Raw genomic sequence first — 27305 nt, 5'->3', positions numbered from 1 at the left:
AAGAAATGACACAGGAATTCGCAGACTTTTGGGATTTGACTTTGGAACAGGATGAATTTAAAATCGTGACTGCCTTTAGACTTAGAAGAGGAGGGAAGAAAGAGAAGAATAGAATAAGAGACTGTTTGATTACCCTCCAAACTAAAAAAGAGAGAGATAAAATTTTGGGTTGGCATTATCAGAATCCTTTGGAAGTACTACAGTCAAGAGTGGAGATTTTTAAAGACATCCCGAAATACCTTTTGGATCTTAGGTCCAATTACAGTGATTTGGTTGCCCTGCTGAGAAAGAACAAAATTAACCTTAGGTGGGAATTTCCCCAAGGCCTATCCTTCAGTTTCAAAGGAAGGAAAATAAAAATAAAATCAGTAGAAGATAAAGCTATTTTTTTGAATAATTACGAAGAAGATCTGCAGAAGGGGTCTGGAAAAGAGTCAAGAGCATCGGACAGAAGATCACCTGATAGAGGACCAGAACAAAAAGCATTGGACAGAAGATCACCAAAAAAAGGAATACTGGACATAGCCAAACTACCCTTCGGACTGGACAATCCAGTGATATCAACAGAAGAAGAGCAAGCATTGGGTGTAGTTGGAGGAAAATCAGAGTAATCACACGGCATTGCAAATATTAAGTTGGAATATTAATGGACTGGATTCCCCCGAAAAAAGGCGCAGAGTCTTTCATTTATTGAAAAAGGAACAATTGGACTTGATTTGTCTACAAGAAACACATGTGACAAGGCTACATAGGAAAATACTGAGTAATAAAAGATTGGGCCATGAATTTATTTCATCAGAAAAAGTTAAAAAAAGAGGAGTAGTACTTTATGCAAAGGAGAGCCTATCACCGAAACTTATATTTAAAGATGATCAAGGAAGATTTGTTGCAATTGAAATCCAATCACAAGGAGAGAAATTTTTTATAGTAGGCATCTATGCACCAAATGAGGGAAAATCAGAATTTTTTAAGAAGTTACATGAGACTCTGTTGGATTAGAATCATAGAATCATAGAGTTGGAAGAGACCACAAGGGCCATCGAGTCCAACCCCCTGCCAAGCAGGAAACACCATCAGAGCACTCCTGACATATGGTTGTCAAGCCTCTGCTTAAAGACCTCCAAAGAAGGAGACTCCACCACACTCCTTGGCAGCAAATTCCACTGTCAAACAGCTCTTACTGTCAGGAAGTTCTTCCTAATGTTTAGGTGGAATCTTCTTTCCTGCAGTTTGGATCCATTGCTCCGTGTCCGCTTCTCTGGAGCAGCAGAAAACAACCTTTCTCCCTCCTCTATGTGACATCCTTTTATATATTTGAACATGGCTATCATATCACCCCTTAACCTCCTCTTCTCCAGGCTAAACATGCCCAGCTCCCTTAGCCGTTCCTCATAAGGCATCGTTTCCAGGCCTTTGACCATTTTGGTTGCCCTCCTCTGGACACGTTCCAGTTTGTCAGTGTCCTTCTTGAACCGTGGCGCCCAGAACTGGACACAGTACTCCAGGTGAGGTCTGACCAGAGCAGAATACAGTGGCACTATTACTTCCCTTGATCTAGATGCTATACTCCTATTGATGCAGCCCAGAATTGCATTGGCTTTTTTAGCTGCCGCGTCACACTGTTGGCTCATGTCAAGTTTATGGTCAACCAAGACTCCTAGATCCTTTTCACATGTACCGCTCTCAAGCCAGGTGTCACCCATCTTGTATTTGTGCCTCTCATTTTTTTTGCCCAAGTGCAATACTTTACATTTCTCCCTGTTAAAATTCATCTTGTTTGTTTTGGCCCAGTTCTCTAATCTGTCAAGGTCGTTTTGAAGTGTGATCCTGTCCTCTGGGGTGTTAGCCACCCCTCCCAGTTTGGTGTCATCTGCAAATTTGATCAGGATGCCCTTGAGTCCATCATCCAAGTCGTTGATAAAGATGTTGAATAAGACCGGGCCCAAGACAGAACCCTATGGCACCCCACTAGTCACTCTTCTCCAGGATGAAGAGGAACCATTGATGAGCACCCTTTGGGTTCAGTCAGTTAGCCAGTTACAAATCCACTGAGTGGTAGCATAGTCAAGACCGCATTTTACCAGCTTCTTTACAAGAATATCATGGGGCACCTTGTCAAATGCCTTGCTGAAATCAAGGTAGGCTACATCCACTGCATTCCCTTCATCTTGTTGTTGTTTAGTCGTTTAGTCGTGTCCGACTCTTCGTGACCCCATGGACCAGAGCACGCCAGGCACCTCTGTCCTCCACTACCTCCCGCAGTTTGGTCAGACTCATGTTTGTGGCTTCGAGAACACTATCCAACCATCCCCTTCATGGATCACTGCCTTGCCGTGGCGAAGGGGCTTGAAGAACTCAGAGAAGCTATGAACTACGCCGAGCAGGGCACACAAGATGAACAGGTCATAGTGGAGAGTTTTGACCAAACGTGATCCACCTGGAGGAGGAACCGGCAAGCCACTCCAGTATCCTTGCCAAGAAAACTCCATGGACAAAGACAACAGGCATATAAATGGTTGGATAGTGTTCTCCCTTCATCTACCAGGCTTGTAATTCTGTCAAAAAACGAGATCAGGTTAGTCTGACATGACTCATTTTTCAGAAATCCATGCTGATTATTGGTTATCACAGCATTTCTTTCTAGGTGCTCACAGACTGTTTGCTTAATGATCTGCTCCAGAATCTTCCCTGGTATTGATGTCAGACTGACTGGGCAGTAATTATTTGGGTCCTCTCTTTCCCCCTTTTTGAAAATAGGGACAACATTTGCCCTCCTCCAGTCTGCCGGGACTTCGCCTGTTCTCCAGGAATTCTCAAAGATGACTGCCAGTGGTTCTGAGATCACATCTGCCAGTTCTTTTAATACTCTTGGATGCAGTTCATCTGGCCCTGGAGACTTGAATACATCTAAACTAGCCAAGTATTCTTGTACTATCTCCTTAGTTATTCTGGGCTGTGTTTCCTCTGCTGAATCATTTGCTCCAAATTCTTCAGGTCGGGCATTGTTTTCTTTTTCGGAGAAGACTGAGGCAAAGAAGGCATTGAGGAGTTCAGCCCTTTCTGTGTCCCCTGTTTGCATTTCACCATCTTCTCCTCTGAGTGACCCCACTGTTTCTTTGTTCTTCCTTTTGCTACAAACATACCCATAAAAGCCTTTTTTGTTGCTTTTAACCTCTCTAGCAAGCCTGAGTTCATTCTGTGTTTTAGCTTTTCTGACTTTGTGTCTACACATGCTGGCTATTTGTTTGAATTCCTCTTTGGTGGTTTCCCCCCTTTTCCATTTTTTGTAGACATCCTTTTTTAATCTTAACTCAGTTAAAAGTTCTTTAGATAGCCACCCTGGCTTCTTTAGGCACCTTCCATGTTTCCGTCTCCTTGGTATTGCCTGAAGTTGTGCTTTTACTATCTCCCTCTTAACAAATTCCCAGCCATCATGAACTCCCTTTCCTTTTAGTATTACTGTCCATGGGATCTCACCCAGCACTTCCCTAAGTTTTATGAAGTCGGCTTTCTTAAAGTCAAGAAATTGAGTCCTAGTATGCTTGGCTGCTCCTTTCCACTGTATAGTAAACTTCAGAAGAGCATGATCACTCACGCCTAATGATCCTTCCACTTCTACCCCACTGACCAGGTCATCAACATTGGTTAGGACCAGATCTAAAATGGCTGTTCCTCTTGTTGCTTCTCCCACTTTCTGGACAATGAAGTTGTCTGCAAGGCCAGTGAGGAATCTGTTTGACCTTATGCTCTTGGCTGAGTTTGACATCCAACAAATATCCGGGTAATTGAAGTCCCCTGTTACTACTATCTCCCTTCCTTTTGCATGTTTGGCCATCTGTTCCAGGAAGGCATCATCTATGTCCTCCATTTGGCTTGGGGATCTATAGTAAACTCCCACAATGAGGTCACTGTTATTCTTCTCTCCCTTAATTTTGACCCAAATGCTCTCACTTTGGCTTTGAGGTTCTAAATCTTGGATCTCTTCACAGGTATACACATCCCTGCTAAGTGGATGTGTATGATGTGGCTAGTCCTGGGAAAGAATATTCCAGGCAGTTCACGGGATTCACAAGGCTTTGATCTCAGTGTAATATGAGACCTTCCTGTTTCGTATGTGAAGGAAGTCTGTGTCACTTGCTCAGAGGAGACTGAGCTGATCAGACATTTTTTTTTTGTAGAGATGTACAGTCAGAATTAAACAAGATGTAAAAAGCTTTTCTGACTATCTTTTCCCCCCTGCGTTCATGTAGCCTACCTTGATTTCAGCAAGGCATTTGACAAGGTGCCCCATGATATTCTTGTAAAGAAGCTGGTAAAATGCGGTCTTGACTATGCTACCACTCAGTGGATTTGTAACTGGCTGACTGACCGAACCCAAAGGGTGCTCATCAATGGTTCCTCTTCATCCTGGAGAAGAGTGACTAGTGGGGTGCCAGTCACTCTTCTCCAGGATGAAGGATTACATGGACTACAATATAATTTTGATGGGGGACATGAATTGAGTGGTATCTACAAATATGGATAAGGCACAGAGACAGGTAGTTACTAAGGATGGTAGACTACCAAAAACTTTTTTTGATATGACTGACAATATGGATTTAGTGGACACATGGAGAATGAAGAACCCTTTGGGAAGAGAGGGAACTTTCTTCTCTGAGGCCAAAATGACATGGACAAGAATTGAGCAAATTTGGGCAACTAGAGGGCTGGCTCCGAAGATTAGAAAAGTGGAAATCTGCCCTAAAAGTTGCTCCGACCATAATGCTGTGAAGATGGAAATGAAACTAACAACAATTGGTTCCTTTAGATGGAGGATGAACGACACTTTGTTTAGGAATGAAGAAGTGACTAAGAAGGCCCAAAAAACCCTGAGAGATTATTTCGAGATAAATATGAACACCACTGTTGAAAAAAGAGTAATCTGGGACGCAAGCAAAGCAGTTATGAGAGGATTTCTGATACAACAGAATGCAATTAAGAAGAGAGTCCAAAATGAGAAAAAAGATAAAATTCTGGAGAAAATAAAGGAAGGAGAAAAGAAATTGAGAATGAAACCAAAGTCGCAGGAGATCCTGAAAGAGATAAAGTTATATCAAGTACAATATATGAAAATGATGAATCAGGAAATAGAATGGAAAATTAAACAGATGAGACAAAAGACGTTTGAATCGGCAAATAAATGCGGAAAACTGCTGGCTTGGCAAATGAAAAAAAGACAAAAACTTAATGTTATTACAAATTTGGAAGTGGAAGGAAAGAATATACAGAATCCAGCGGAGATCAGAAAGTGCTTCCAGAGGTACTTTAAACAACTATATACACAGGAGATGCAGAAAGAAATGGACATTGATCGTTTTTTGAAAATAAATGGATTATAAAAAATCTCTCAAGAAAATAAGTTAATGTTGAATTATAAAATAACAGATCAGGAGGTAGAAGGGGCCATTCAGAACATGCAATTAGGTAAATCCCCAGGACCGGATGGTTTGACTTCAAGATATTATAGATCCTTGAAAGAATGGTTAGTACAACCTTTAAAGGAAGTCTGTAATGAAATATTGGAAGGGAAAAGGGCACCAGAGTCGTGGAAGGAAGCTTATATTACACTTATACCGAAAATAGAGTCTGAGAAGGCACAGCTTAAGAATTACCGCCCCATATCTTTGCTTAATGTGGATTATAAAATTTTTGCAGATATTTTGGCTAAAAGACTAAAAAAGGTGTTAGTAGAAATTCATAAAGATCAAGCGGGCTTTCTCCCGGGCAGACACTTGTCTGACAATACGAGGAACATAATTAACATTTTAGAGAAACTACAAGTGAATATTAATACTAAAGCAGTTCTGATATTTGTGGACGCGGAGAAAGCCTTCGACAATATTTCTTGGAGTTTCATGAGGAAAAACTTACAAGGGATGGGGGTTGGTCAAGGGTTTGGAAATGGTATAGGTGCAATTTACTCAGAACAAAAGGCTAAATTAATTGTGAATAATGTAGTGACGGAAGAATTTAAGATAGAGAAAGGAACACGACAATGTTGCCCAATCTCTCCATTGCTTTTTATATCGGTCCTGGAGGTCCTTCTAAACATGATTAGAAGGGACCAATTGGTTGAAGGTATACAAGTCGGAGCTAAACAGTACAAATTGAAAGCATTTGCTGATGATTTGGTATTGACATTACAGGAGCCAGAATCTAGTACTAAAAGAGTACTGGAACTAATTCAAGAATTTGGTCAGGTAGCGGGTTTTAAGTTGAACAAAATGAAAACTAAGGTGTTAGAGAAAAACCTAACAGTGATTGAGAGAGAGAGGTTTCAGAAGGAGACAGGATTAACATTGGTTAAGAAAGTGAAATACCTAGGGGTCAATATGACTGCCAAGAATGTGAACTTGTTTAAGGATAACTATGAAAAATGTTGGATGGAAGTGAAAAAGGACTTAGAAATATGGTCAAATCTGAAGCTATCATTGCTGGGCCGAATTGCTGCGATAAAAATGAATGTACTGCCTAGGATGCTGTTTTTGTTTCAAACATTGCAAATTCTGGATAAAATGCATTGTTTCAAGAAGTGGCAGAGAGATATTTCTAGATTTGTCTGGCAGGGCAAGAAACCTCGAATAAAATTTAAGATACTAACTGATGCTAAAGAAAGAGGTGGATTTGCCCTGCCAGACCTTAAACTTTATTATGAATCAGCCGCTTTTTGCTGGCTGAGAGAATGGTTGCTTCTTGAAAACACTGATGTGCTGGATCTAGAAGGTTTTAACAACGTATTTGGGTGGCATGCATATTTGTGGTATGATAAGGTCAAAGCACATAAAGCATTTAAAAATCATATTGTCAGAAAAGCACTGTTTAACGTCTGGATAAGATATAAGGACTTGCTCAAAAATAAAACCCCAAGGTGGTTGTCACCAATGGAAGTGAAGGCTCAGAAAAAGCTCAATATGGAGGCCGTGGCCGAAATACTGGGAAATTCTGGAACAAGAGGGAGATAGATTAAAACTACAGAGTTTTGAAAAACTAAAAAATAGAGTGTGGGATTGGCTCCATTATTATCAAATAATGGAGGCATATAATCTGGACAAAAAAATTGGCTTCCAGGTGGAAAAATCAAAATTGGAAATACAGCTGTTAGACCCCAAAAGTAAGAACTTGTCAAGAATGTATAACTTGCTGTTGAAATGGAACACTCAGGATGAAACAGTGAAATCAGCTATGATTAAATGGGCACAAGATGTTGGACATAATATTATGATGGCTGACTGGGAACAGTTATGGACCATAGGTATGAAATTTACGGCATGTAATGCCTTAAGAGAGAATATAATGAAAATGATCTATAGGTGGTACATGACACCAGTCAAGCTTGCAAAAATTTACAATTTGCCCGATAATAAGTGCTGGAAATGTAGAGACTGAAGGCACATTCACCTTTGGTGGACATGCCCAAGGATTAAGACTTTCTGGGAAATGATCTACAATGAAATGAAAAAGGTATTTAAATATACTTTTCTGAAGAAACCAGAGGCCTTCCTCCTGGGCATGGTCGGCCAATTGGTGCCAAAGAAGGATAGAACTTTCTTTATGTACGCTACAACAGCAGCAAGAATACTTATTGCAAAGTACTGGAAGACACAAGATCTACCCACCCGGGAAGAATGGCAGATGAAGATGATAGACCTTATGGAACTGGCGGAAATGACTGGCAGAATCCGAGACCAGGGAGAAGAGTCGGTGGAAGAAGATTGGAAGAAATTTAAAGTTTATTTACAGAAACATTGTAAAATTAAGGAATGTTAGAAGGAGGCTGGAATGAAGTTATGTGGCTTTAGCAGAAATATTATAAAGGATTAAGTAAAAATAGATTGTTAATGGAGAAAAGGAGGAAAGGTAAAGTTACATTATATTAAGATAAATTATAGGATAAAAATTGGGAAAGATAGAAAGGATTTGCTGAAATAGCTAACTGAACTAGAATACAAAAAAGGGAGGTGCGAGGAGCTCAAGGAAACAAGTAAACGAAAGATAAGTTACGGGAAGGTTCGTTGTGTTTCTTAATTGTTTCTATTTTTCTGTTTTTTTATAACCTTTCCCCCCCTATTCTCTTCTTTTTTTATTGTGATGTGTTGTTAAGTTTTTGTTTAACTTGGAATTATCTCTTTCTCTTTTTGTAGCATTTAAAAACTTTAATAAATATTATTATTTTTTTTAAAAAAGAATTTTTTATAAACCGCACAAAGGTCATGAGAAAAACAAAATACAAGAAAATACAAACATGGACAGGTCCCATCTTTGCGGGCCAAACGCAAAAGTTGCTTTGAAGCAGGCTTTCCCAAACTTGGGTCCCCAGCAGCTCCCGGGACGATAGTTTCCATCATCCCTCCCCATTGCTCCTTCCAGCTAGGGATGATGGGAGTTGTAGTCCAAAACCAGCTGGAGACCCAAGTTTCCTTTAAAGGGAAAGTAGGCTGGCTTTGTGACACCCTCTGCTGGCCAAAAGCACTGCCCCAGAATCTGAACCACCCCCAGTACTGCTAATTGGAATTTATAGAGCACAAAACTGAAGTTTGATTGGCACTTCAACCTCTAGGGAGCTTCTAGGTGCTTTCTGCACCACCTAGAGTACCCACAGAATTGTGGCTTCTACTGGCAACACACAGAGGAGAACAAATGAAAGACAAACACAAGGGGCAGGAAAAACCTGGAAAGGGCCATACCAAATGGACATCCGGTGTGAAGAGGTCCCTTTCCCCACTGCTGAACAATGCCACAGGTAGAGGAGATGGAATGCTAGAAGTTTTTCCGGGTCAAGGGGAGCTGCTGGGAAATTGAACTACGGGCGCAAAATGTTACTTTTTAAAAAAGTTGCTGCCTTTATAGACATTGCCATTCTAATGGTGTCCGTGCAAGGCGGGACTTACCTGGCCCCCACCAATATTTTATTCAAGTTGACACCACTGGGTCGGGTGGTTTCCAAATTAAATAAATACATAAATCTCCTTCCTTTGCACATGTTCCAGCTTGTCTATATCCTCATTTATTCTTTTTTAAAATTTATTTGCCCTTCATCTGAAGATTTTACATTATAAACATACAGGATGAAAGCATGGCTTTCTCAAAAACAAGACAAGCCAGAGAAATATCTTCTTTTCTTTTTTTGGGTGGAGTTACAAACTTTGTTGATCAGTGGACTGCTGTGGAAATAGTGTTTTTCAATTTCAGTAAGGCCTTTAGTAGGTTCTCTATCGGTAGGAGAAAATAACATAGACCAACCAGAGAATATTGAGAAGCAAAGCAGCTAGTAAGCCTGTTCTTTATTAACTGTTGCAACAGGGTTCTCCCCCACATGCAGGAGAGAGGAGGAGGACCCCGAGCCATGCATGTAAGCCCTTATATAGACATTTTTATATAGGACTCTCCTGTGTGAGTGTCTGGGGGCCCTGCTCTTGCCACTTACCATCTGGCCTGGGGCGGGGCCTGAAGCCTCACAAGGACTGCTTGCTGCCCAGGAAGACTCTCCTGTGTGAGTGCCTGAGGGCCCTGCTCTTGCCACTTACCATCTGGCCTGGGGCGGGGCCTGAAGCCTCACAAGGACTGCTTGCTGCCCAGGAAGACTCTCCTGTGTGAGTGCCTGAGGGCCCTGCTCTTGCCACTTACCATCTGACTCTGAGGCACCTGCACCTGTGACGGATCCTCAGGAGCAGGCACCAGGTGAATCTACTCTGGCTCCGAGTCTCCCCCTGGGTCCAGTAACCCTCCAGCCTCTCCTGAGCTGCAGAGGCTCAGGGAAGAGAGGCGGAGGGAACTGGTTTCTTCCAGGAGGAGTGCTCGCCTTAAGGCCAGAAGAGGCGGGTCACCTGAGGGCCGGGACCGCCCCTGGCCTCAGAGAAGATAAAGGCCAGTCAGCCCAGTCCCAGGTTGCGAGAGCAACGTCGTTGAAGAGCTGTTTCAGTCAGCACCCAGTCCTGTTCCTTCAGAGTTCCTGTCCTTGCCTGGCTCCTCGCTTTGGACCCCACCTCGCCCGTGGAGGACAGTCTACAGACCCTCGACCCAGGTCCTGGACCTCACCCCACGGACTGGCCTTTATCTCCTCTGGGGCCTAGGGCAGTCCCGGCCCAAAGGTGACTCGCCTCTCCTGGCCTTAAGGCGAGCACTCCTCCTGATAGAACATAGTTCCCTCCGCCTCTGTGCCCTCAGCCTCTGCAGCTCAGGAGAGGCTGGAGGGTTACTGGACCCAGAGGCAGCCTCACCTTCCCCTGACAGGGCTGGGAGAGGAGCACCTGCAGGCAATGGGTCCTCAATCACCCCCGGAGCCAGAGTGGATTCATATGGTGTCTGCTCCTGAGGAACTGGCACAGGTGCGGGCCCTTCAGATTCAAGGCCCTGCCCCAGCTCAGCTGGCCCTGGAGGCGGGGACTCCTGTGCAGGCTGGGATTCTTCCGGTTCAGCCTCTGAATCAGATTTCCAGGCCATCACAGGAGCAACTGCGCCAGGCCAAGGATGCGTACAAGGTCCAGGCCGACCACCACCACCAGGTGGGGCCAGAACTCCACGTCGGCAAACCATGGGGCTATATAAATTCTAATTGGACTCCGTTAGAATTGGGCAAGTGTATCCAGGCTGCAATTAGCTTTTTGGTCCCTTAGGAACAACTGAACAACTTCCCTAGAGTGCAAGACCAGAGCCTATAATAATAAAAATCCCATAGAAAGGCCAAGGCAAAGACATCTCTCTCAAGAAATGCCCAAACCTGTGCCACTACAAGGTGACATGGTCAATATGAAAAGCCTACAGGGATTCACCAGGGATTGTTGCTGCTGTGATATGATGGAGGTGTGAGACCAGAGGAGAGCTAGCTTTGACACCTGGGAACACACAAAAAAGGCAGAAACAAAACAAACTGCGTTTTTCACTCATTATTTGACCTTCCCGCTAAGTGTAAAGCATAGACCACTATTGAGAATGTTTCTCCCAAAGTGCTAGAATGCCACAAGTAATTTAGGAACAAAATGCAACATGTGTTTTTTTTATGTGATATCCTATGTCCAGCTATGTGCACTGCTACATCTGCAAACAGCTTTAAGAGGCCTCACATGCAATCTCTCAAGATTTAAACGAAGGCATCCATTTACAACATACCAGGTTATTATTTGTGGGGCAGAATTTTTTTAGAAAAAAATTATATCCCCAAAGGGGGGAATTGTTATAAGAATTTTTAGGTTAGAGAGAGAGAGAGAGATCTAAATGTACCAAGCAAACACATATATAAATATATAAACCACATGTCCAAAACCCACAGGAAAAGTCCTAAAGCCATTTTGACTCTTTGACTCTTTCAGTCACCTCAAATATTTCTCTACAAGGTCGAAGGAAATGCAGAAACCTTCCCATTGTCTCTGTCCTCACAAATCCTGCCTTAGGGGCACATTTAAGGTGTGAATAGGGTGAGCCTGTGACCTGGCTCAGGAATGAAGTATTATCATTACAAAAGAATAGCCAGCCTTCCCAGGTAATCTAGTCAAGTGACCATTAACAGGTAACCTGGCAGACAAGGTAAAAACAACACTCAGATTTCTGTTGTAGACCGCCTTTTCTGTGATGTATGTATGATGTTTCTGTTGGAAAACTTGCCCCCTCGGGAGAGGATGGCCTCTCTCCCTGCTCCCGGGGCCTGTTTACCAGAGATCCTCTCTGGCTGACATCCCGGACAGTCCAGGGAGATCTTGATAGGCGACATCCCCCGGAATGGAAGATGCACACCCCCTTTGCCCCTTTGCATACCAGCAGGGGAAAAAAGATAGTCAGAAAGTTTTTTTACATCTTGTTTATTTCTGACTGTACATTTCTACAAAAAACATCTCCGATCAGTTCAGTCTCCTCCGAGCAAGTGACACAGACTTCCTTTTTTTTTTTTATAATATTTTTATTTTTCCATATAAACACAATACAACAAACATAAACATACAAAAACAAAAACAAAACAAAAAACATGTATCATTTCATATCCTAATTTCATATCCTATCTTCCCCGACTTCCTCATGCCTCCCCTTTCTGTATTCCAAATTCTTATCGATTGTTCAGCAAATCTTCCCTTATTTTAATTTAAATTTAGACTATTCTTCCTTATTTTCCTTGTCTTAACCATTGCTAATAGTAACCATTTACTTTCCAGTCCAACATCATTCTAACTTTCATTAACTTTGTGATATTTCTTTAAATAGTCCTTGAATTTTTTCCATTCTTCTTGCGCTGCTTCTCTTCCCTGGTTTCGGATTCTGCTCGTCATTTCTGCCAAGCCCATATAGTCTATCACCTTCATCTGCCATTCTTCCAGTGTGGGTAGTTCTTGCGTCTTCCAGTACTTCGCAATGAGTATTCTAGCTGCTGTTGTAGCATACATAAAGAAAGTTATATCCGTCTTTAACACCCCTTGGCCGACAATACCCAAGAGAAAGGCCTCTGGTTTCTTGGGGAAAGTATATTTAAATACCATTTTAAGTTCATTATAGATCATTTCCCAGAATGCCTTAATCTTCGGGCAGGTCCACCAAAGATGAAAAAATGTACCTTCAGTTTCTTTACATTTCCAACATTTGTTGTCAGGCACATGGTAAATCTTTGCAAGCTTGACTGGGGTTATGTACCACCTATATATCATTTTCATAACGTTTTCTCTTAAGGCATTACATGCCGTAAATTTTATCCCGGTGGTCCACAACTTTTCCCAATCAGCAAACAAGATATTATGACCAATGTCCTGAGCCCATTTAATCATGACCGATTTAACCGTTTCATCTTGTGTATTCCATTTCAGCAGCAAATTGTACATTTTGGACAAATTCTTAGTACTGGGTTCTAACAGTTCTGTCTCCAATTTTGATTTTTCCACCTGGAAGCCAATTTTACTGTCCAGTTTAAACGCTTCATTTATTTGATGGTAGTGGAACCAGTCTCTCACCTTCCCTTTTAATTTCTCAAAACTCTGCAATCTCAATTTGTCCCCTTCCTTTTCCAAAATTTCCCAGTATCTTGGCCACTTGGACTCCATATTTAACTTTTTAACTGCCTTAGCTTCCATTGGCGACAACCACCTTAGAGTTTTATTTTCCAGCAAGTCTTTATATCTGTCCCAGACATTTAGTAGTGCTTTTCTGACAATATGATTTTTAAAACTTTTATGTGCTTTAACCTTGTCATACCACAAATATGCATGCCACCCAAAAATGTTATTAAAACCTTCCAAATCCAAAATGTCTGTGTTTTCAAGAAGTAGCCATTCTTTCAGCCAGCAGAAAGCTGCCGCTTCATAGTAAAGCTTAAAGTCTGGCAGGGCAAACCCCCCTCTTTCCTTTGAATCCGTTAGTATCTTAAATTTAATTCTGGGCTTTTTGCCCTGCCAGACAAATTTAGATATGTCTTTTTGCCACCTCTTGAAACAATCCATTTTATCAATTATTTGCAATGCTTGGAACAAAAACAACATTCTTGGCAATACATTCATCTTTATAGCTGCAATACGGCCTAACAAGGAAAGCTTTAAGTTGGACCAAATCTCCAAATCTTTTTTCACTTCTCTCCAAGTTTTTTCATAATTATCTTTAAACAAATTCACATTTTTAGCTGTCATATTTATTCCCAAATATTTCACTTTTTTAACCACAGTCAACCCTGTCTCATTCTGGAACCTTTCCTTTTCTATCTGTGTCAAATTTTTCTCCAAAACCTTTGTCTTAGACTTATTCAATTTAAATCCTGCCATTTGACCAAACTCTTGAATTATTTCCAAAACTCTTTTCGTGCTAGCTTCTGGCTCTTGCAATGTAAGTACTAAGTCATCTGCAAATGCTCTCAGTTTATATTGTTTAGCTCCGACCTGAATCCCTTTAACCAACTGGTCCCTCCTAATCATATTAAGCAAAACCTCCAGGACCGATATAAAAAGTAATGGGGAGATAGGGCACCCCTGACGTGTCCCTTTTTCAATCTTGAACTCTTCTGTAACCACATTATTTACAATTAGTTTGGCTTTCTGTTCAGAGTATATTGCACCTATACCATTTTCAAACCCTTGGCCTACCCCCATCCCCCGGAGGTTCTTCAACATAAAACTCCAAGAAATGTTGTCAAAGGCTTTCTCGGCATCCACAAATATCAAAACAGCTTTAGTGTTTATGTTCACTTCCAGCTTTTCCAAAATGTCAATTATATTCCTTACATTGTTCGACAAGTGCCTTTTTGGGAGAAAGCCCGCTTGGTCCCCGTGAATCTCCTCCATCAAAACTCTCTTCAGTCTTTTTGCCAAAATATCAGCAAAGATTTTGTAATCCACATTCAATAACGAGATGGGTCGGTAGTTTTTAAGTTGGGTCTTTTCAGTCTCTGTCTTTGGTATAAGTGTAATGTAGGCCTCTCTCCACGTATCGGGTGCCCTTTTCCCCTCCATAATCTCATTGCAGACTTCCTTCAAAGGTTGTATCAACCCTTCCTTCAAAACTTTGTAGTATTTGGAAGTCAGTCCATCCGGTCCAGGGGATTTGCCCAGCGTCATGCCTTGAATGGCATCTTCTATTTCTTGTGCTGATATCTCCTGGTTCAATATTATCTTACTTTCTTGCGAAACCTTTTTCAGCCCATTTTCCTCGAGGAACTGTTGTATGTCCATTTCTTTTTGCGGCCCTTGTGTGTAAAGTTGTCTAAAGTAGTTCTGAAAACAATTCCTAATTTCCGCTGGGTTGCTTATGTTTTTTCCTTCCACTTCTATATTTGTTACCGTGTTGAGTTTTTGTCTCTTCTTTATTTGCCAAGCCAGTAACTTGCCACATTTATCAGCAGATTCAAAGGTCTTTTGTCTCATTTGTTTAATTTTCCACTCTAATTCTTGATTCATCAGTTCCATATATTGTGTTTGATGAAATTTGATTTCTCTTAGAATCTCTTGGGATTTTGGCTTCGATCTTAATTGTTTTTCCCCTTCTTTTATCTTTTCCAAAATTCTCTCCTTTTTCTCATTTTGCTTTCTCTTCTTTAAAGTATTTTGCTGAATCAAAAACCCTCTCATCACGGCTTTGCTTGCGTCCCATACTATTCTTTTTTCTACTTCAGACCTTAAGTTGATTTCAAAATAGTCTTTCAGGGTTTTTTGGGCCTTCTTGCAGATCTCCTCGTCTCTAAATAAGGTGTCATTCATTCTCCATCTGAAGGAACCAGTTGTTGTTTGCCTCATCACCATCTTTACAGCATTATGGTCGGAGAAAGTTTTTGGGCAGATTTCTACTTTTTTTATGTTCGGAGCCATACTGCTAGTCACCCAGATTTGGTCAATCCTTGTCCATGTCATTTTGGCTTCAGAAAAGAAGGTTCCCTCTCTTTCTAATGGGTGTTTTGTTCTCCAAATATCAATCAAGTCCATATTGTCAGTCATTTCAAAAAAAGTCTTTGGAAGTCTTCCATCTTTTGTTATTACCTGTCTTTGTGCCTTGTCCATATTTGTTGAAACCACTCCATTCATATCTCCCATCAAAATTAAGTTGTAATCCATATGGTCCATCAAAATTTCATGCAACTTCTTAAAAAATTCAACTTTCCCTTCGTTTGGTGCATAGATTCCCACTATCAAATACTTCTCTCCTTGAGATTGAATTTCAATTGCCAAATATCTTCCTTGATCATCTTTAAAGATTTGTTTCGGTTGCAATTTTTCTTTTGCATAGATCACCACTCCTCTCTTTTTTACTCTGTCTGAAGATATAAATTCCTGTCCCAGTCTTTTATTTATTAATAATTTTCTGTGTGCTCTTGTCACGTGGGTCTCTTGTAGGCAAATCAAGTCCAATTGGTCTTTCTTTAAGGCATGAAATATACTTTTTCTCTTCCTGGGAATATTTAAGCCATTACAATTCCAGGTTAGAAGTTGCAGAGCCATGATGGGATTATTTACTCCTTCCTCCTACAGCTCCCTGTTTTTGTTCCTCGTCTGTCGGTGGTACCGTGTTCGTGTCCAGTGATGGATGCCCTTGTCCTGAAAATGTCTCTTTCTGTAGGTCTTCTTCGTGTTCTCCCAAGAACTTGTCTTTATCACTTACAGTCTTTATTCTTCTCTTCTTTCCCTTATATTTAAAAGACAAGCCTTGGGGAAATTCCCACCTGAATGGTATGTAGTTCTTCTTCAGCAGTGTCACCAGGTCCTTATAATGTCCTCTTGCGTCCAAGATACTCTTAGGGATGTCTTTAAAGATCTCAATAAAAAAGTCTTCAATTCGAAGGGCTGTTTGGTAGTGCAGGTTCAATATTTTATCTCGCTCCTCCTTTGATCTTAAGGTAATAAGACAATCTCTGGGTCGATTTCTCTTCTGTCTTATTCCCAATCTAAATGCACTTTCTATCTTAAAGTCCTCTTTCTTCAGCTCCTGCTTCCAAAAATCAGAAAATTCTTTTGTCAAATCATCCACCAAGTTCTCTCCTTCCTTTTCTGGCACAAGTCTGATCCTCAGGTTCCTCTCCTTGCGTTGCATATCCTGCATAGAGAGTGCCAGTTCATATTCATCCAATTTCTTGTAAACTGGTGGAAATTTTTCCTCCGCAGCAGTTGCAATTTCCTTAGCTTCCTCAGCTATCTTTCGTGTTATAGATGAATCTTCCAATAATTTCCCAATTGCTTCTGCATTTGAGTTCACTTTATTCCCTAGGTCAGTTATACTTTTAGTATTTAGGTCAATTTTCCCAGAGATTTCTTCAATTTTTTTATTTGTTTCAGCAACTTGTACTTTAGTTTCAGCAACTTGCAATTTAGTCTCCGCACCTTGCTTTTTTAGTTCCTCCAAAGAGTCATTTATCTTCTCCAATACCTTAGCAAATGATTCTTCTGTAGACATTGCTTTCACTTTTGGCTTTGCAGCCACTATAGTTCCAGAGGCTCCTGTTACAGAAGCCCTTCTTTGCATGAAAGTGTCAATTTTGTATTGTCTGCCAGATCTCAAGGTTGTTTCTTGTAACTCCCCTTTCTCTTTACCATCTGCCATAACAAAGTCTTTTAGTCAAGGTCATTCCCAGACTTTGAAACTCACAAACAAAGTTCTCAAATTTTAAACTCCACTTGTTGCTGAAACAATTTGTAGGTCCTCTAGGGGGCGTAGAGTCAGTTCTATGCTTCTCAAAGTAATCCCACACTCTTCAAAAAAGAAGGAATAAAAGTTTCCTAGTCCCTTTCAATTTTTCTTTCCTTTTTCAAGGGGATCCCAGTCAATAGTGTCCTGTAAGTAACTTTGTAATACCACAGAAACAGTGTTTCAAATTGGAAGTAACCAAAGTCAATTTGAGATACTTTTTAGCTTCTTATAGCAACAGTCCTTAGCCGGTTCCTTTTCTCCGGCAGTCCGATCCCAGGTTAAAGAGCAGCGATACTTAATCCAATTCTTTTAAATTGGCAGGGAAACACTTTTAAAATCTTCTTCCCCCCCCTCCTGCCTTCGGGGGGGGGGGGAGTTCTTTGCTTTGGTGGTGGATTTCTTAAATCCCGCAAGTTTCCTCTCAAGCAGTTACAGCTAGAGTGCCTTTCGCTTTGATCTTGCTACAGAACGGAAAGCAGACTTCCTTTTTAGTGCTTATCCGTCTCGGTACCCAATTTCTTAATTTTAGAGTCCAATTTCTACTTTAGCAGTCAATCCTACTCACGGATAGTTGTTCTTTTAATCCAATTTCACGGGAAGAAGTCAGCGCTCTCCGCTAATGGCGACGCGGCTTCGCTTCGCAGGCTGGGTGAAGACGACTCTCAGCACCGCTCCAAGACCCCTCCGCTGCTCCGGAGCCTTTAAAAAGGCTATTTCGCAGCGTCGGGGGGGCGCAAAGGTGCCCGCCGAGTCTCCAGTTCACAGGCAACGCGCCTGTGATTTTTAGGGGTCCCCGCTTCGCCGTAGCTGACAGGACCCGAACCCACGAAGCAGATCTCTCCCGGAGCTCCGGTTGAGATCCGCCATTAAGCGCCGGCGCTAACCGGAAGTCTCCTCTGAGCAAGTGACACAGACTTCCTTCACATACGAAACAGGAAGGTCTCATATTACACTGAGAACAAAGCCTTGTGAATCCCGTGAACTGCCTGGAATATTCTTTCCCAGGACTAGCCACATCATACACATCCACTTAGCAGGGATGTGTATACCTGTGAAGAAATCCAAGATTTAGAACCTCAAAGCCAAAGTGAGAGCATTTGGGTCAAAATTAAGGGAGAGAAGAATAACAGTGACCTCATTGTGGGAGTTTACTATAGATCCCCAAGCCAAACGGAGGACATAGATGCCTTCCTGGAACAGATGGCCAAACATGCAAAAGGAAGGGAAATAGTAGTAATGGGGGACTTCAATTACCTGGATATTTGTTGGATGTCAAACTCAGCCAAGAGCATAAGGTCAAACAGATTCCTCACTGGCCTTGCAGACAACTTCATTGTCCAGAAAGTGGGAGAAGCAACAAGAGGAACAGCCATTTTAGATCTGGTCCTAACCCATGTTGATGACCTGGTTAGTGGGGTAGAAGTGGAAGGATCATTAGGCGTGAGTGATCATGCTCTTCTGAAGTTTACTATACAGCGGAAAGGAGCAGCCAAGCATACTAGGACTCAATTTCTTGACTTTAAGAAAGCCGACTTCATAAAACTTAGGGAAGTGCTGGGTGAGATCCCATGGACAGTAATACTAAAAGGAAAGGGAGTTCATGATGGCTGGGAATTTGTTAAGAGGGAGATAGTAAAAGCACAACTTCAGGCAATACCAAGGAGACGGAAACAGGGAAGGTGCCTAAAGAAGCCAGGGTGGCTATCTAAAGAACTTTTTATGGAGAGAGGCTCAGAACTTACAGGGTTAAGAGTTCTGAGTGATGACGTCTCATATTTGAGGCGGGTTTAGAACACTGAAGGGAGTGGTTTCCTGTGTTCTTTCAGTCAGTGTGCGTGTTGGCTCCGTGGAGAGAGCAGCGATGTGCGAACTGTCGCCAGGAGATTTATAGATGTTGTGTTTTGCTAAGGAATAAAGACTTTAAAGATAAGGAGACTGCTGCGTTTCAGCCTGAATTATTGCCCTCACACGAACGACGTTTCCTGCTTCTGTTCCGCTGTGTTTACAAGCTCTGCTGAGTCAAAGGTCCCTGGGGGAAGATCAAAGCCGCGCAGAGAAGTGTGCCGGACCCCTCGGATGCCATTGGCCTCCAAAGGTTATGGGAGATCAGCAATAAAGATAAGCAACGTTCGTGTGTGAGAGACTGCAGCCAGAGGCCAGCTGATGAGACGCTGGGAAGGGTGACTGCAGGCAAAGAGGCTGAGGAGCAGCCAAAGGCCAGCTAAGGAGTAGCTGGAGCCAGCCGGGAGAAGCTGGGATCTGCCGGACCGGGAGGTGCTACTGTACCGTAAGTAGGCCGGGCCCCGGGGAGAGATGGCAGACAGCCAGAAGTCGTCAATCCCTTTTGATAAGGTGGACGGGAGCAAGCCCTGGGCCGAGAGAAGGCAGGCACTGAAGAAGACAGTGGGAGCCTGGCCAGAGGGGGCTGAGAATTGCTCTGAGGAGGCACCAAGCCCAAGAGGGGCTGAGGGACGCCCAGAAGGCCCAGAGGGGGCTGGGACTGTGTTGGAGGGCTGCCGGAATGCCCCTACATGTGAGCTGCGTGCTGACGAGCAGCTGAGAGAAGAGAAGAACTTTGCACCTGAGAATGGGGGTGCAAGCCATTCCAAGGGTCTTGAGAGTGCCCAGGCTGTTTGGCAGGAGCTGGAGGGGGTTTGCAGAGAAACCACAGCAGAAGCCAAAGGCCATTTTCCCAACAGCAGAAAAGCCTCAAGGAGGAGTGCTGCTGGAAAGGTTGGGGGGGCAGAGAAGACCAAAGGCAAGTTTGCAAAGTTTTCCACTCGGCGATGTTTTGTTTGTGCCTCGGCTGAACACCTGCGTCGCAACTGCCCACAGAAAGCAAGGGAGCCAGGGCAGGATGTTTCCAAGGTTGCTTCCCATGGGAACCAGCCGGGTTTCCATGGCAACAGAGAAAGCAGGCGTGGGAAAGCGCTTACGCTACGCGCTCCAGAAGGGGAGGAAAACGCTTATCAGCTGTCTGCGTCGATGGTTGTTTTGGACAACAACACCTGCAGCGAAGGCCCCATGGTCGGGGGCAGCAGGAAGTCAGTTGCTAAGGCAACAAAGAAGGACAACTCCGGAGGGGGGAGGGTCCTACGTTGGGTTATTGACTCGGCTGCGAATGGCCATCTGGTCACAGCGCCACCTGATGGACAAATGTGGAACTGCAAGGCTGTTTCAACTGAGAAAACAGTTAAATTTGCTACAGGTTCACAGGGACATGTGACCCATGTTGCTAACATGTTTGTCTCTTTCTTGCAGGATGAACTGAAGGTCTATGTTCTCCCTGAGATAAAACATTGCCTGTTATCTGTACCGTGTCTTTTACAGGAGGGATATTCAGTGAGTTTTGAAAAAAATGTTTGCACAATTTCCAGAGGGGGGAAACAGCTAATAAGTGTTGAAAAGGATCAGAACAACCTCTTTGTTCTGGAAACACCTCTAGAGGGTGAGGGGAATACTGGGAAAGCCACTGATCACACTCATGTGTCGTGTGCTTGCGTGTGGCACAAGAGAATGTCACATGGGTCCTGTGAGGACGTTCAGATGTTATCAGAGTGCACCAAAGGATGCAAGGTAAAAGAACGTGGTCAACCTTTGAATTGCAAAGCTTGCAGGAAAGCCAGAAACAAGGGATTTAGCCATCCCAGGGTGGAGAGAGTAACCACAAAGCCTTTTGAGCTTGTGCATGCAGACCTTTCTGATATGCCACAGCCAAGTCTGGGCAAGGCCAAGTGGCTGGCGGTGCTGACAGATGATTATACGCGGAACGCATGGGCATTCACGCTGAAAACTAAGGAGGAGGCAACACAACTGATCAAAGATTGGGTTGCAGAGGTGGAACTAAGGTTCTCCACCAAGGTGCAGGGGTTCAAGTGTGACCGAGGTTCAGAGGTCACTGGGTCTGCTCTAAAGGGTTTCTTTCGCCAGAGGGGGATACGTCACAAGGTGACTTCTCCTCAGGACAGTGGCGTGGCAGAGCTTAGGAGTAAAGCTCTGGTTCAAGCATCCGAGATTCTACTGGATGACTCTGGTTTGCCTCAAAGTTTTTGGGGGGAGGCGGTAAAGACAGCCAATTTCACGATGAACAGGTGCTACAATGCAGTGGTAGGTGACACCCCGTATTTCCTGCTTCATCAGCAGAAGCCGCTTGTGCATTTCTTTTGCACTTTTGGTAGCAGAGCCATGGTGCCTGTACCAAGGTTTCTGCAGCAGGAGGGTGGCCCAAGGTACCAGGAAATGATCTTCTGTGGATATGAGCCTGCGACAAAAGGGTGGAGATTCGCATACCCAGAAGGTGATCAGACCAAGCTTCTGGTCAGTAAACAGGCTGAGTTCTTTGAGCAGGATGGTTGGGCAAGGCGCAAAGCGCGCTCTGACGTTCACTCAGATTGTCTGTCTGACTCTGAGGAGGAAGGAGAGCCAGAGCCTGAACCTGCTGGTGGAGACCGGGTCCCTGAACAGAGTAGGGCGTCTCCACAGGTTGTTAAAGGAGTGTCCAAGAGTGAGCCCTCATCTCCTGTGCGCATAATGGAGAAAGCTCACAGACGTGTCAAGTCAGAGGGGGAGTCTTCTGATGAGGAAGACGCACACGCTGGCCCCAGTGGGTCAAAAGGAGCACCCCAGTTTGTGCCCAGGCGGTCATCACGGGCTACAAAGGGAATTCCACCTGAGAGTTTTCAGGTCACAAATGCGTGGGTTGGTTTCGCACAGTGCGAACCTAAGGTTTGTGAGGTTCAACAGGTGCCTAACAACGATGCCAGGAAGGGGCGGAAGGCAATGGGAAAGGTGTTGAACACTCAGAAGTCCTCTCAAAATATGATTCGAGAGGGGGTATGGAGAGAGGCTCAGAACTTACAGGGTTAAGAGTTCTGAGTGATGACGTCTCATATTTGAGGCGGGTTTAGAACACTGAAGGGAGTGGTTTCCTGTGTTCTTTCAGTCAGTGTGCGTGTTGGCTCCGTGGAGAGAGCAGCGATGTGCGAACTGTCGCCAGGAGATTTATAGATGTTGTGTTTTGCTAAGGAATAAAGACTTTAAAGATAAGGAGACTGCTGCGTTTCAGCCTGAATTATTGCCCTCACACGAACGACGTTTCCTGCTTCTGTTCCGCTGTGTTTACAAGCTCTGCTGAGTCAAAGGTCCCTGGGGGAAGATCAAAGCCGCGCAGAGAAGTGTGCCGGACCCCTCGGATGCCATTGGCCTCCAAAGGTTATGGGAGATCAGCAATAAAGATAAGCAACGTTTGTGTGTGAGAGACTGCAGCCAGAGGCCAGCTGATGAGACGCTGGGAAGGGTGACTGCAGGCAAAGAGGCTGAGGAGCAGCCAAAGGCCAGCTAAGGAGTAGCTGGAGCCAGCCCAGAGAACACTTCTAGCATTCCGTCTACTCTACCTGTGGAATTGTTCAGCAGTGGGAAAATGACCTCTTCACATCGGATGTCCATTTGGTATGGCCCTTTCCAGGTTTTTCCTGCCCCTTGTGTTTGTCTTTCATTTGTTCTCCTATGTGTGTTGCCAGTAAAGCCACAATTCTGTGGGTACTCTAGGTGGCGCAGAAAGCACCTAGAAGCTCCCTAGAGGTTGAAGTGCCAATCAAACTTCAGTTTTGCGCTCTATAAATTCCAATTAGGAGTACTGGGGGTGGTTCAGATTCTGGGGCAGTGCTTTTGGCCAGCAGAGGGTGTCACAGGGCCAGCCTACTTTCCCTTTAAAGGAAACTTGGGTCTCCAGCTGGTTTTGGACTAGAACTCCCATCATCCCTAGCTAGCAGGACCAATGGGGAGGGATGATGGAAACTGTAGTCCCGGGAGCTGCTGGGGACCCAAGTTTGGGAAAGCCTCCTTTAAAGCAACTTTTGCATTTGGCCCGCAAAGATGGGACCTGTCCACGTTTGTATTTTCTTGTATTTTGTTTTTCTCATGACCTTTGTGCGGTTTTTAAAAAATTCTTAAAAGGGCAAATTGAAAGCGAAATTGTATGGCAAGTTGCAGAAGAATAAAATGTTGCATTTGAAAAAACACAAAGAAAACCTGGGGGTTGGCCTCCTCCAATATTTAATAGGGGGGTAAAAAGACCCCTAGGCATTTAAGAGCTGGCCGTATACCCTACACCCACAGGTCTCAGGATGTTTAAACATAAAAACACAAAACATCACATGTTAAAATAGCATTAGATGTCAATAAGAAAAAGACCTGGTTAAAAAGCTGTGGATTTGCCTGACTCCTAAAGCTGTATACTGGTTTTTCCGACCTTTGTATGGATTCTTTGATGGGAAGTGAGTTGAGAGCTAACAGTGAAGCTCTTTCCACATTCCACACACTGATAAGGTTTCTCCCCTGTATGAATTCTTTGATGGGAAGTGAGGTGGGAGCTCTGACTGAAGCTCTTTCCACATTCCGCACACTGATAGGGTTTCTCCCCTGTATGAATTGTTTGATGGAAAGTGAGAGAGGAGCTCCTACTGAAGCTTTTTCCACATTTCACACATGGATAGGGTTTCTCCCCTGTATGAATTGTTTGATGGAAAGTGAGATGGGAGCTCTGGCTGAAGCTCTTTCCACATTCCACGCACTGATAGGGTTTCTCCCCTGTATGAATTCTGTGATGGGAAGTGAGAATGAAGCTCTTCCTGAAGCTCTTTCCACATTCCATGCACTGATAGACTTTCTTTCCAATGATATTTTGTTGATGGGAAGTGGAATGGGAGCTCTGACTGCAGCTTTCTCCACACTCCAAATTGTTACGTGGCTTCTCCTCCCTGGGGATTTTATCATGGTCACCTTTGTTCTCAATTTCCGATTCATCACAATCTGCGATGGAGACAAAAAGGGATTAGAGCCTCAGGAACAAAAGGAAAAGAACTGTAAGAAGTTAGGTGTGTGTTCATTACCTGTGTTGTTTGTCATTAACCAACATATCTATTATGAGATTCTGTTGAATGTTGCTTTGTTTGATATAAAGTAGTGGTCAAAATTGTGGAAGACTTTGCCTACTTGACAGAAGAAAATCATCTGGGTGTATACAAGACGATATGGTGCAATGTAATGGGAAGTTGAGTGCAAGGACTGGTCTAAATGTTAGAATTCTAAGGGAAAAGCCATTGTTATCTCTCCAACAAAAGGTTGAAAGATGAAACCCATGTTAACTGTACAGCAGAACAATGGGAAAGTGTTATTTGGAGCAATGAAACCCAAATCTCTTTGCTTGGTAGTGATGGCATGAAATACGCGAGGAGAAGAATCAGAGAAGATTTACATCCTACTTGCATTACACCGACCGTGAAACACCCAGACAGTGTGATGATCTGGGGTTGCATGGCAGCAAAAGGTGTGGGCAGAATTTGCATCATTAATGGGAATATAAATGCGCCAAAATGCATAAACGAAATACTTGAGCCCAAACTGAAGTGTGCCGCAGGTGATCTTTTCCCAGCTACTGAAGCATTTATATATATATAGAGAGAGAGAGAGAGTAGAGACATCACCTTGCCAACAAAGGTCTGTATAGTAAAAGCTATGGTTTTCCCAGTAGTAAGCTATGGAAGCGAGAGCTGGACCATAAAGAAGGCTGATCGCTGAAGAAGGACCATAAAGAAGGGTGATCACCGAAGAATTGGTGCTTTTGAATTATGGTGCTGGAGGAGACTCTTGAGAGTCCCATGGACTGCAAGAAGATCAAACCTCTCCATTCTTAAGGAAATCAGCCCTGAGTGCTCACTGGAAGGACAAATCCTGAAGCTGAGGCTCCAAGACTTTGGCCACCTCATGAGAAGGGAAGACTCCCTGGAAAAGACCCTGATGTTGAGAAAGATGGAGGGCACAAGGAGAAGGGGACGACAGAGGACGATATCGTTGGATAGTGTTCTCGAAGCTACTAGTATGAGTCTGACCAAACTGCGGGAGGCAGTGGAAGACAGAAGTGCCTGGCGTGCTCTGATCCATGGGGTCACGAAGAGTCGGACACGACTAAACGACAACATATACATATATATTTATTTGCTATTTCAACAGGATTCACCTCTATGTCGTGTTGCTGCTGTGTGCAAAAGGTGCATTCAAGCTAATGATATTTCACTGCTGGAATGGCCTGAGAATAGTCCAAACTTTAACCCAATCGGAAATCTATGGAGCCGACTAGAGAAACTTGTTATTCAGAAGCAACCCAGCAATAAAGCCCAATTAACAGAGGCAATAATTCAGTCTTGGTTTCCCATTATTACAGCTGCAGAACTAAAAACTTGGTTCACTTCAAGGGAAGGCGTTGTAAGGCCGTAATTAAAGCTAAAGGTTACCAATGGTTACCAAAGGTTTCACGTTTTATCTTTATGACTGCTGTTCTAATAAATACTCCTTCATAAAATTCATTGCATTACATCCTTCATTAAATTATCTTTCCATTCCTATATAATTTTATGGTATTACTCCACACAAAACTGGTGTTATAAACTATCAAACCTCAGAAATACACCTTTCAAAATAGGTTTCCACAATTTTGGCCACTAGGAGAAGTTGTTCATTTTAAAGTTAATGTTCTTTTTATATGGGATCAGATTATTATTATTTATGTTTCTTGATTATATGTGTGTTGGAAGCCGCCCAGAGTAGCTGGGGCAACCCATCCAGATGGGCAGGGTAGAAATAAAAATTATTACTATTACTACAGTGGTACCTTGATTTAAGAATAGTCCTGTTCCGGAAAGTTTGTAAACCGAGGTACCACTGTATCATCATCATCATCATCATCATCATCATCACTGCTACTTCTACCTGAAATTCAATAAGTCTAGCTCTTCTCTGGGATGAATTTTGTTTGGCCCAGTCATGGCATCCCCTCCATCTCCAACGTCAGTCGTCTCTTTGGTCAACCCAAGACTGACAGGAGCAAAAACAAAAACAGAAAACCTGAAGCTACTTATCTTTCCTAACAATTCTGAAGCTGACATTTAAGATGGCCTGGGCAGTTGAGAGCAGCCCAATCGTGGTAGAAAAAGGAATAATTTGAGGAAGATCGTTCAAAGAAAAAACTGTAAGTTACTCTTTATTGTGGGGGTTGTTAGGTTCCCAGGTGTTATAGGGGGCGCTGTTGAGCTCTGTGAAAATATATGAGGTTGATTCATAGAGGTATTTTTGGAATTTCCAGGCATATATGAGGATCCCACAGGGAGCCTTACCAAGAGAGGCCACGATCCCACGATTCTCCTCCATGGCGTCCTTATGCAGAGCTCTCTGGTCAGGATCCAGCAACGCCCACTCCTCGGCTGTGAAACGAACAGCGGCATCTTCAAAGCACACTGGACCCTAAAAGAAAAAGGGAAATGTCCTCCTCTGAGACAGCAGAAATATGATCTGCTCCACAATGCTCTGTTGTTTCCTTCCTGTAAATACGATTGTTTTGCAGCACATTTTAATTATGGGTGCTTATTTTATTCTGCGTTTTAATTATGGGTATCCATAATTTGTGCAAATAGGTGGTACTCCACCTTGTGTTTTCCAAGTCATTCTGCCTACATAAGCGTTCCAGTTTGCCTGATGGCAGGATCCACTTTCTCCTCTCCTTGTGAGCTGTTCTGGGAAGGTTCCCTCCCAATGCCCTGGAACCAAATTAAAGGGGTTCAGGGGGGCATGGAGAGGGGGAGGAGGAAGGAATGGGGGCAGGCCCCATTTTTCATCTGATGGGGCTGGTTAGGTGAATCCAGGCCAATATTTGTTCTCGTTTGTCCACTGCTTTATTATTTTTTATGGATTAAGGGGGACAGGTGCCCCCCTGGCTACGCCAATGCCCAGATATCCTTTTGGGGGTGAGGCTCTTGGTTGGATTCTGAGCATCTCCCTCCCTTGGCCAGAAACCAGAGGAAGAGCTTGCAGGGAAAAGGGCTTTGCAGGAGGCAAGGAAGCTCCTCCTAGAATTCAGGAGTGGAGAGATAGGAGGGGATCCCAGGGTCATCTAGCCCAACCCCAGCAATGCAGGAATTTCAGCTAAAGCATCCATGGCAGATGGCCGTCCGATCTCTGCTTAGATACCTCCAAGGAAGGAGAGTCCACCACCTCCCAAGGGAGACCTTTCTCCTGCCAAACTGCTCTTAGATGTCCCTCAAGGCAGCGGGTCCTGAGTTCTAGCCCTGCTGAAATAATCGCACTCAGCACTCAGCCAGAAACAATTACAATGTGAAAAACTTTATAAGAATAATTCAAAA

At 43.4% G+C, this 27305-nt stretch overlaps 2 protein-coding genes across 2 annotated transcripts in view; one reads left to right on the top strand and one right to left on the bottom strand.

Moving 5' to 3' along the window:
- Positions 1 to 26382, bottom strand: part of LOC310760699 (uncharacterized protein) — a 110531-nt gene extending 84149 nt beyond the window's left edge. Inside the window, exon 1 of the mRNA XM_083609694.1 lies at positions 26283 to 26382. Coding sequence (XP_083465820.1) covers positions 26283 to 26316 — 34 coding nt within the window. The 5' untranslated portion in view covers positions 26317 to 26382. The remainder of the gene's footprint in view (positions 1 to 26282) is intronic.
- The window catches only part of LOC310761837 (uncharacterized protein), a gene marked incomplete at its 3' end in the record, with an annotated part of 97042 nt that overhangs the window by 52967 nt on the left and 16770 nt on the right, over positions 1 to 27305 (top strand). The gene's annotated exons all lie outside the window — the stretch shown is intronic.

This window comes from Podarcis filfolensis (genome assembly GCF_964270895.1).
Source record: "Podarcis filfolensis genome assembly, chromosome: 4".
NCBI lineage: Eukaryota > Metazoa > Chordata > Lepidosauria > Squamata > Lacertidae > Podarcis > Podarcis filfolensis.
Note: the sequence above shows the minus strand (reverse complement) of the source record. Positions and strands in the feature narration are given on the sequence as shown.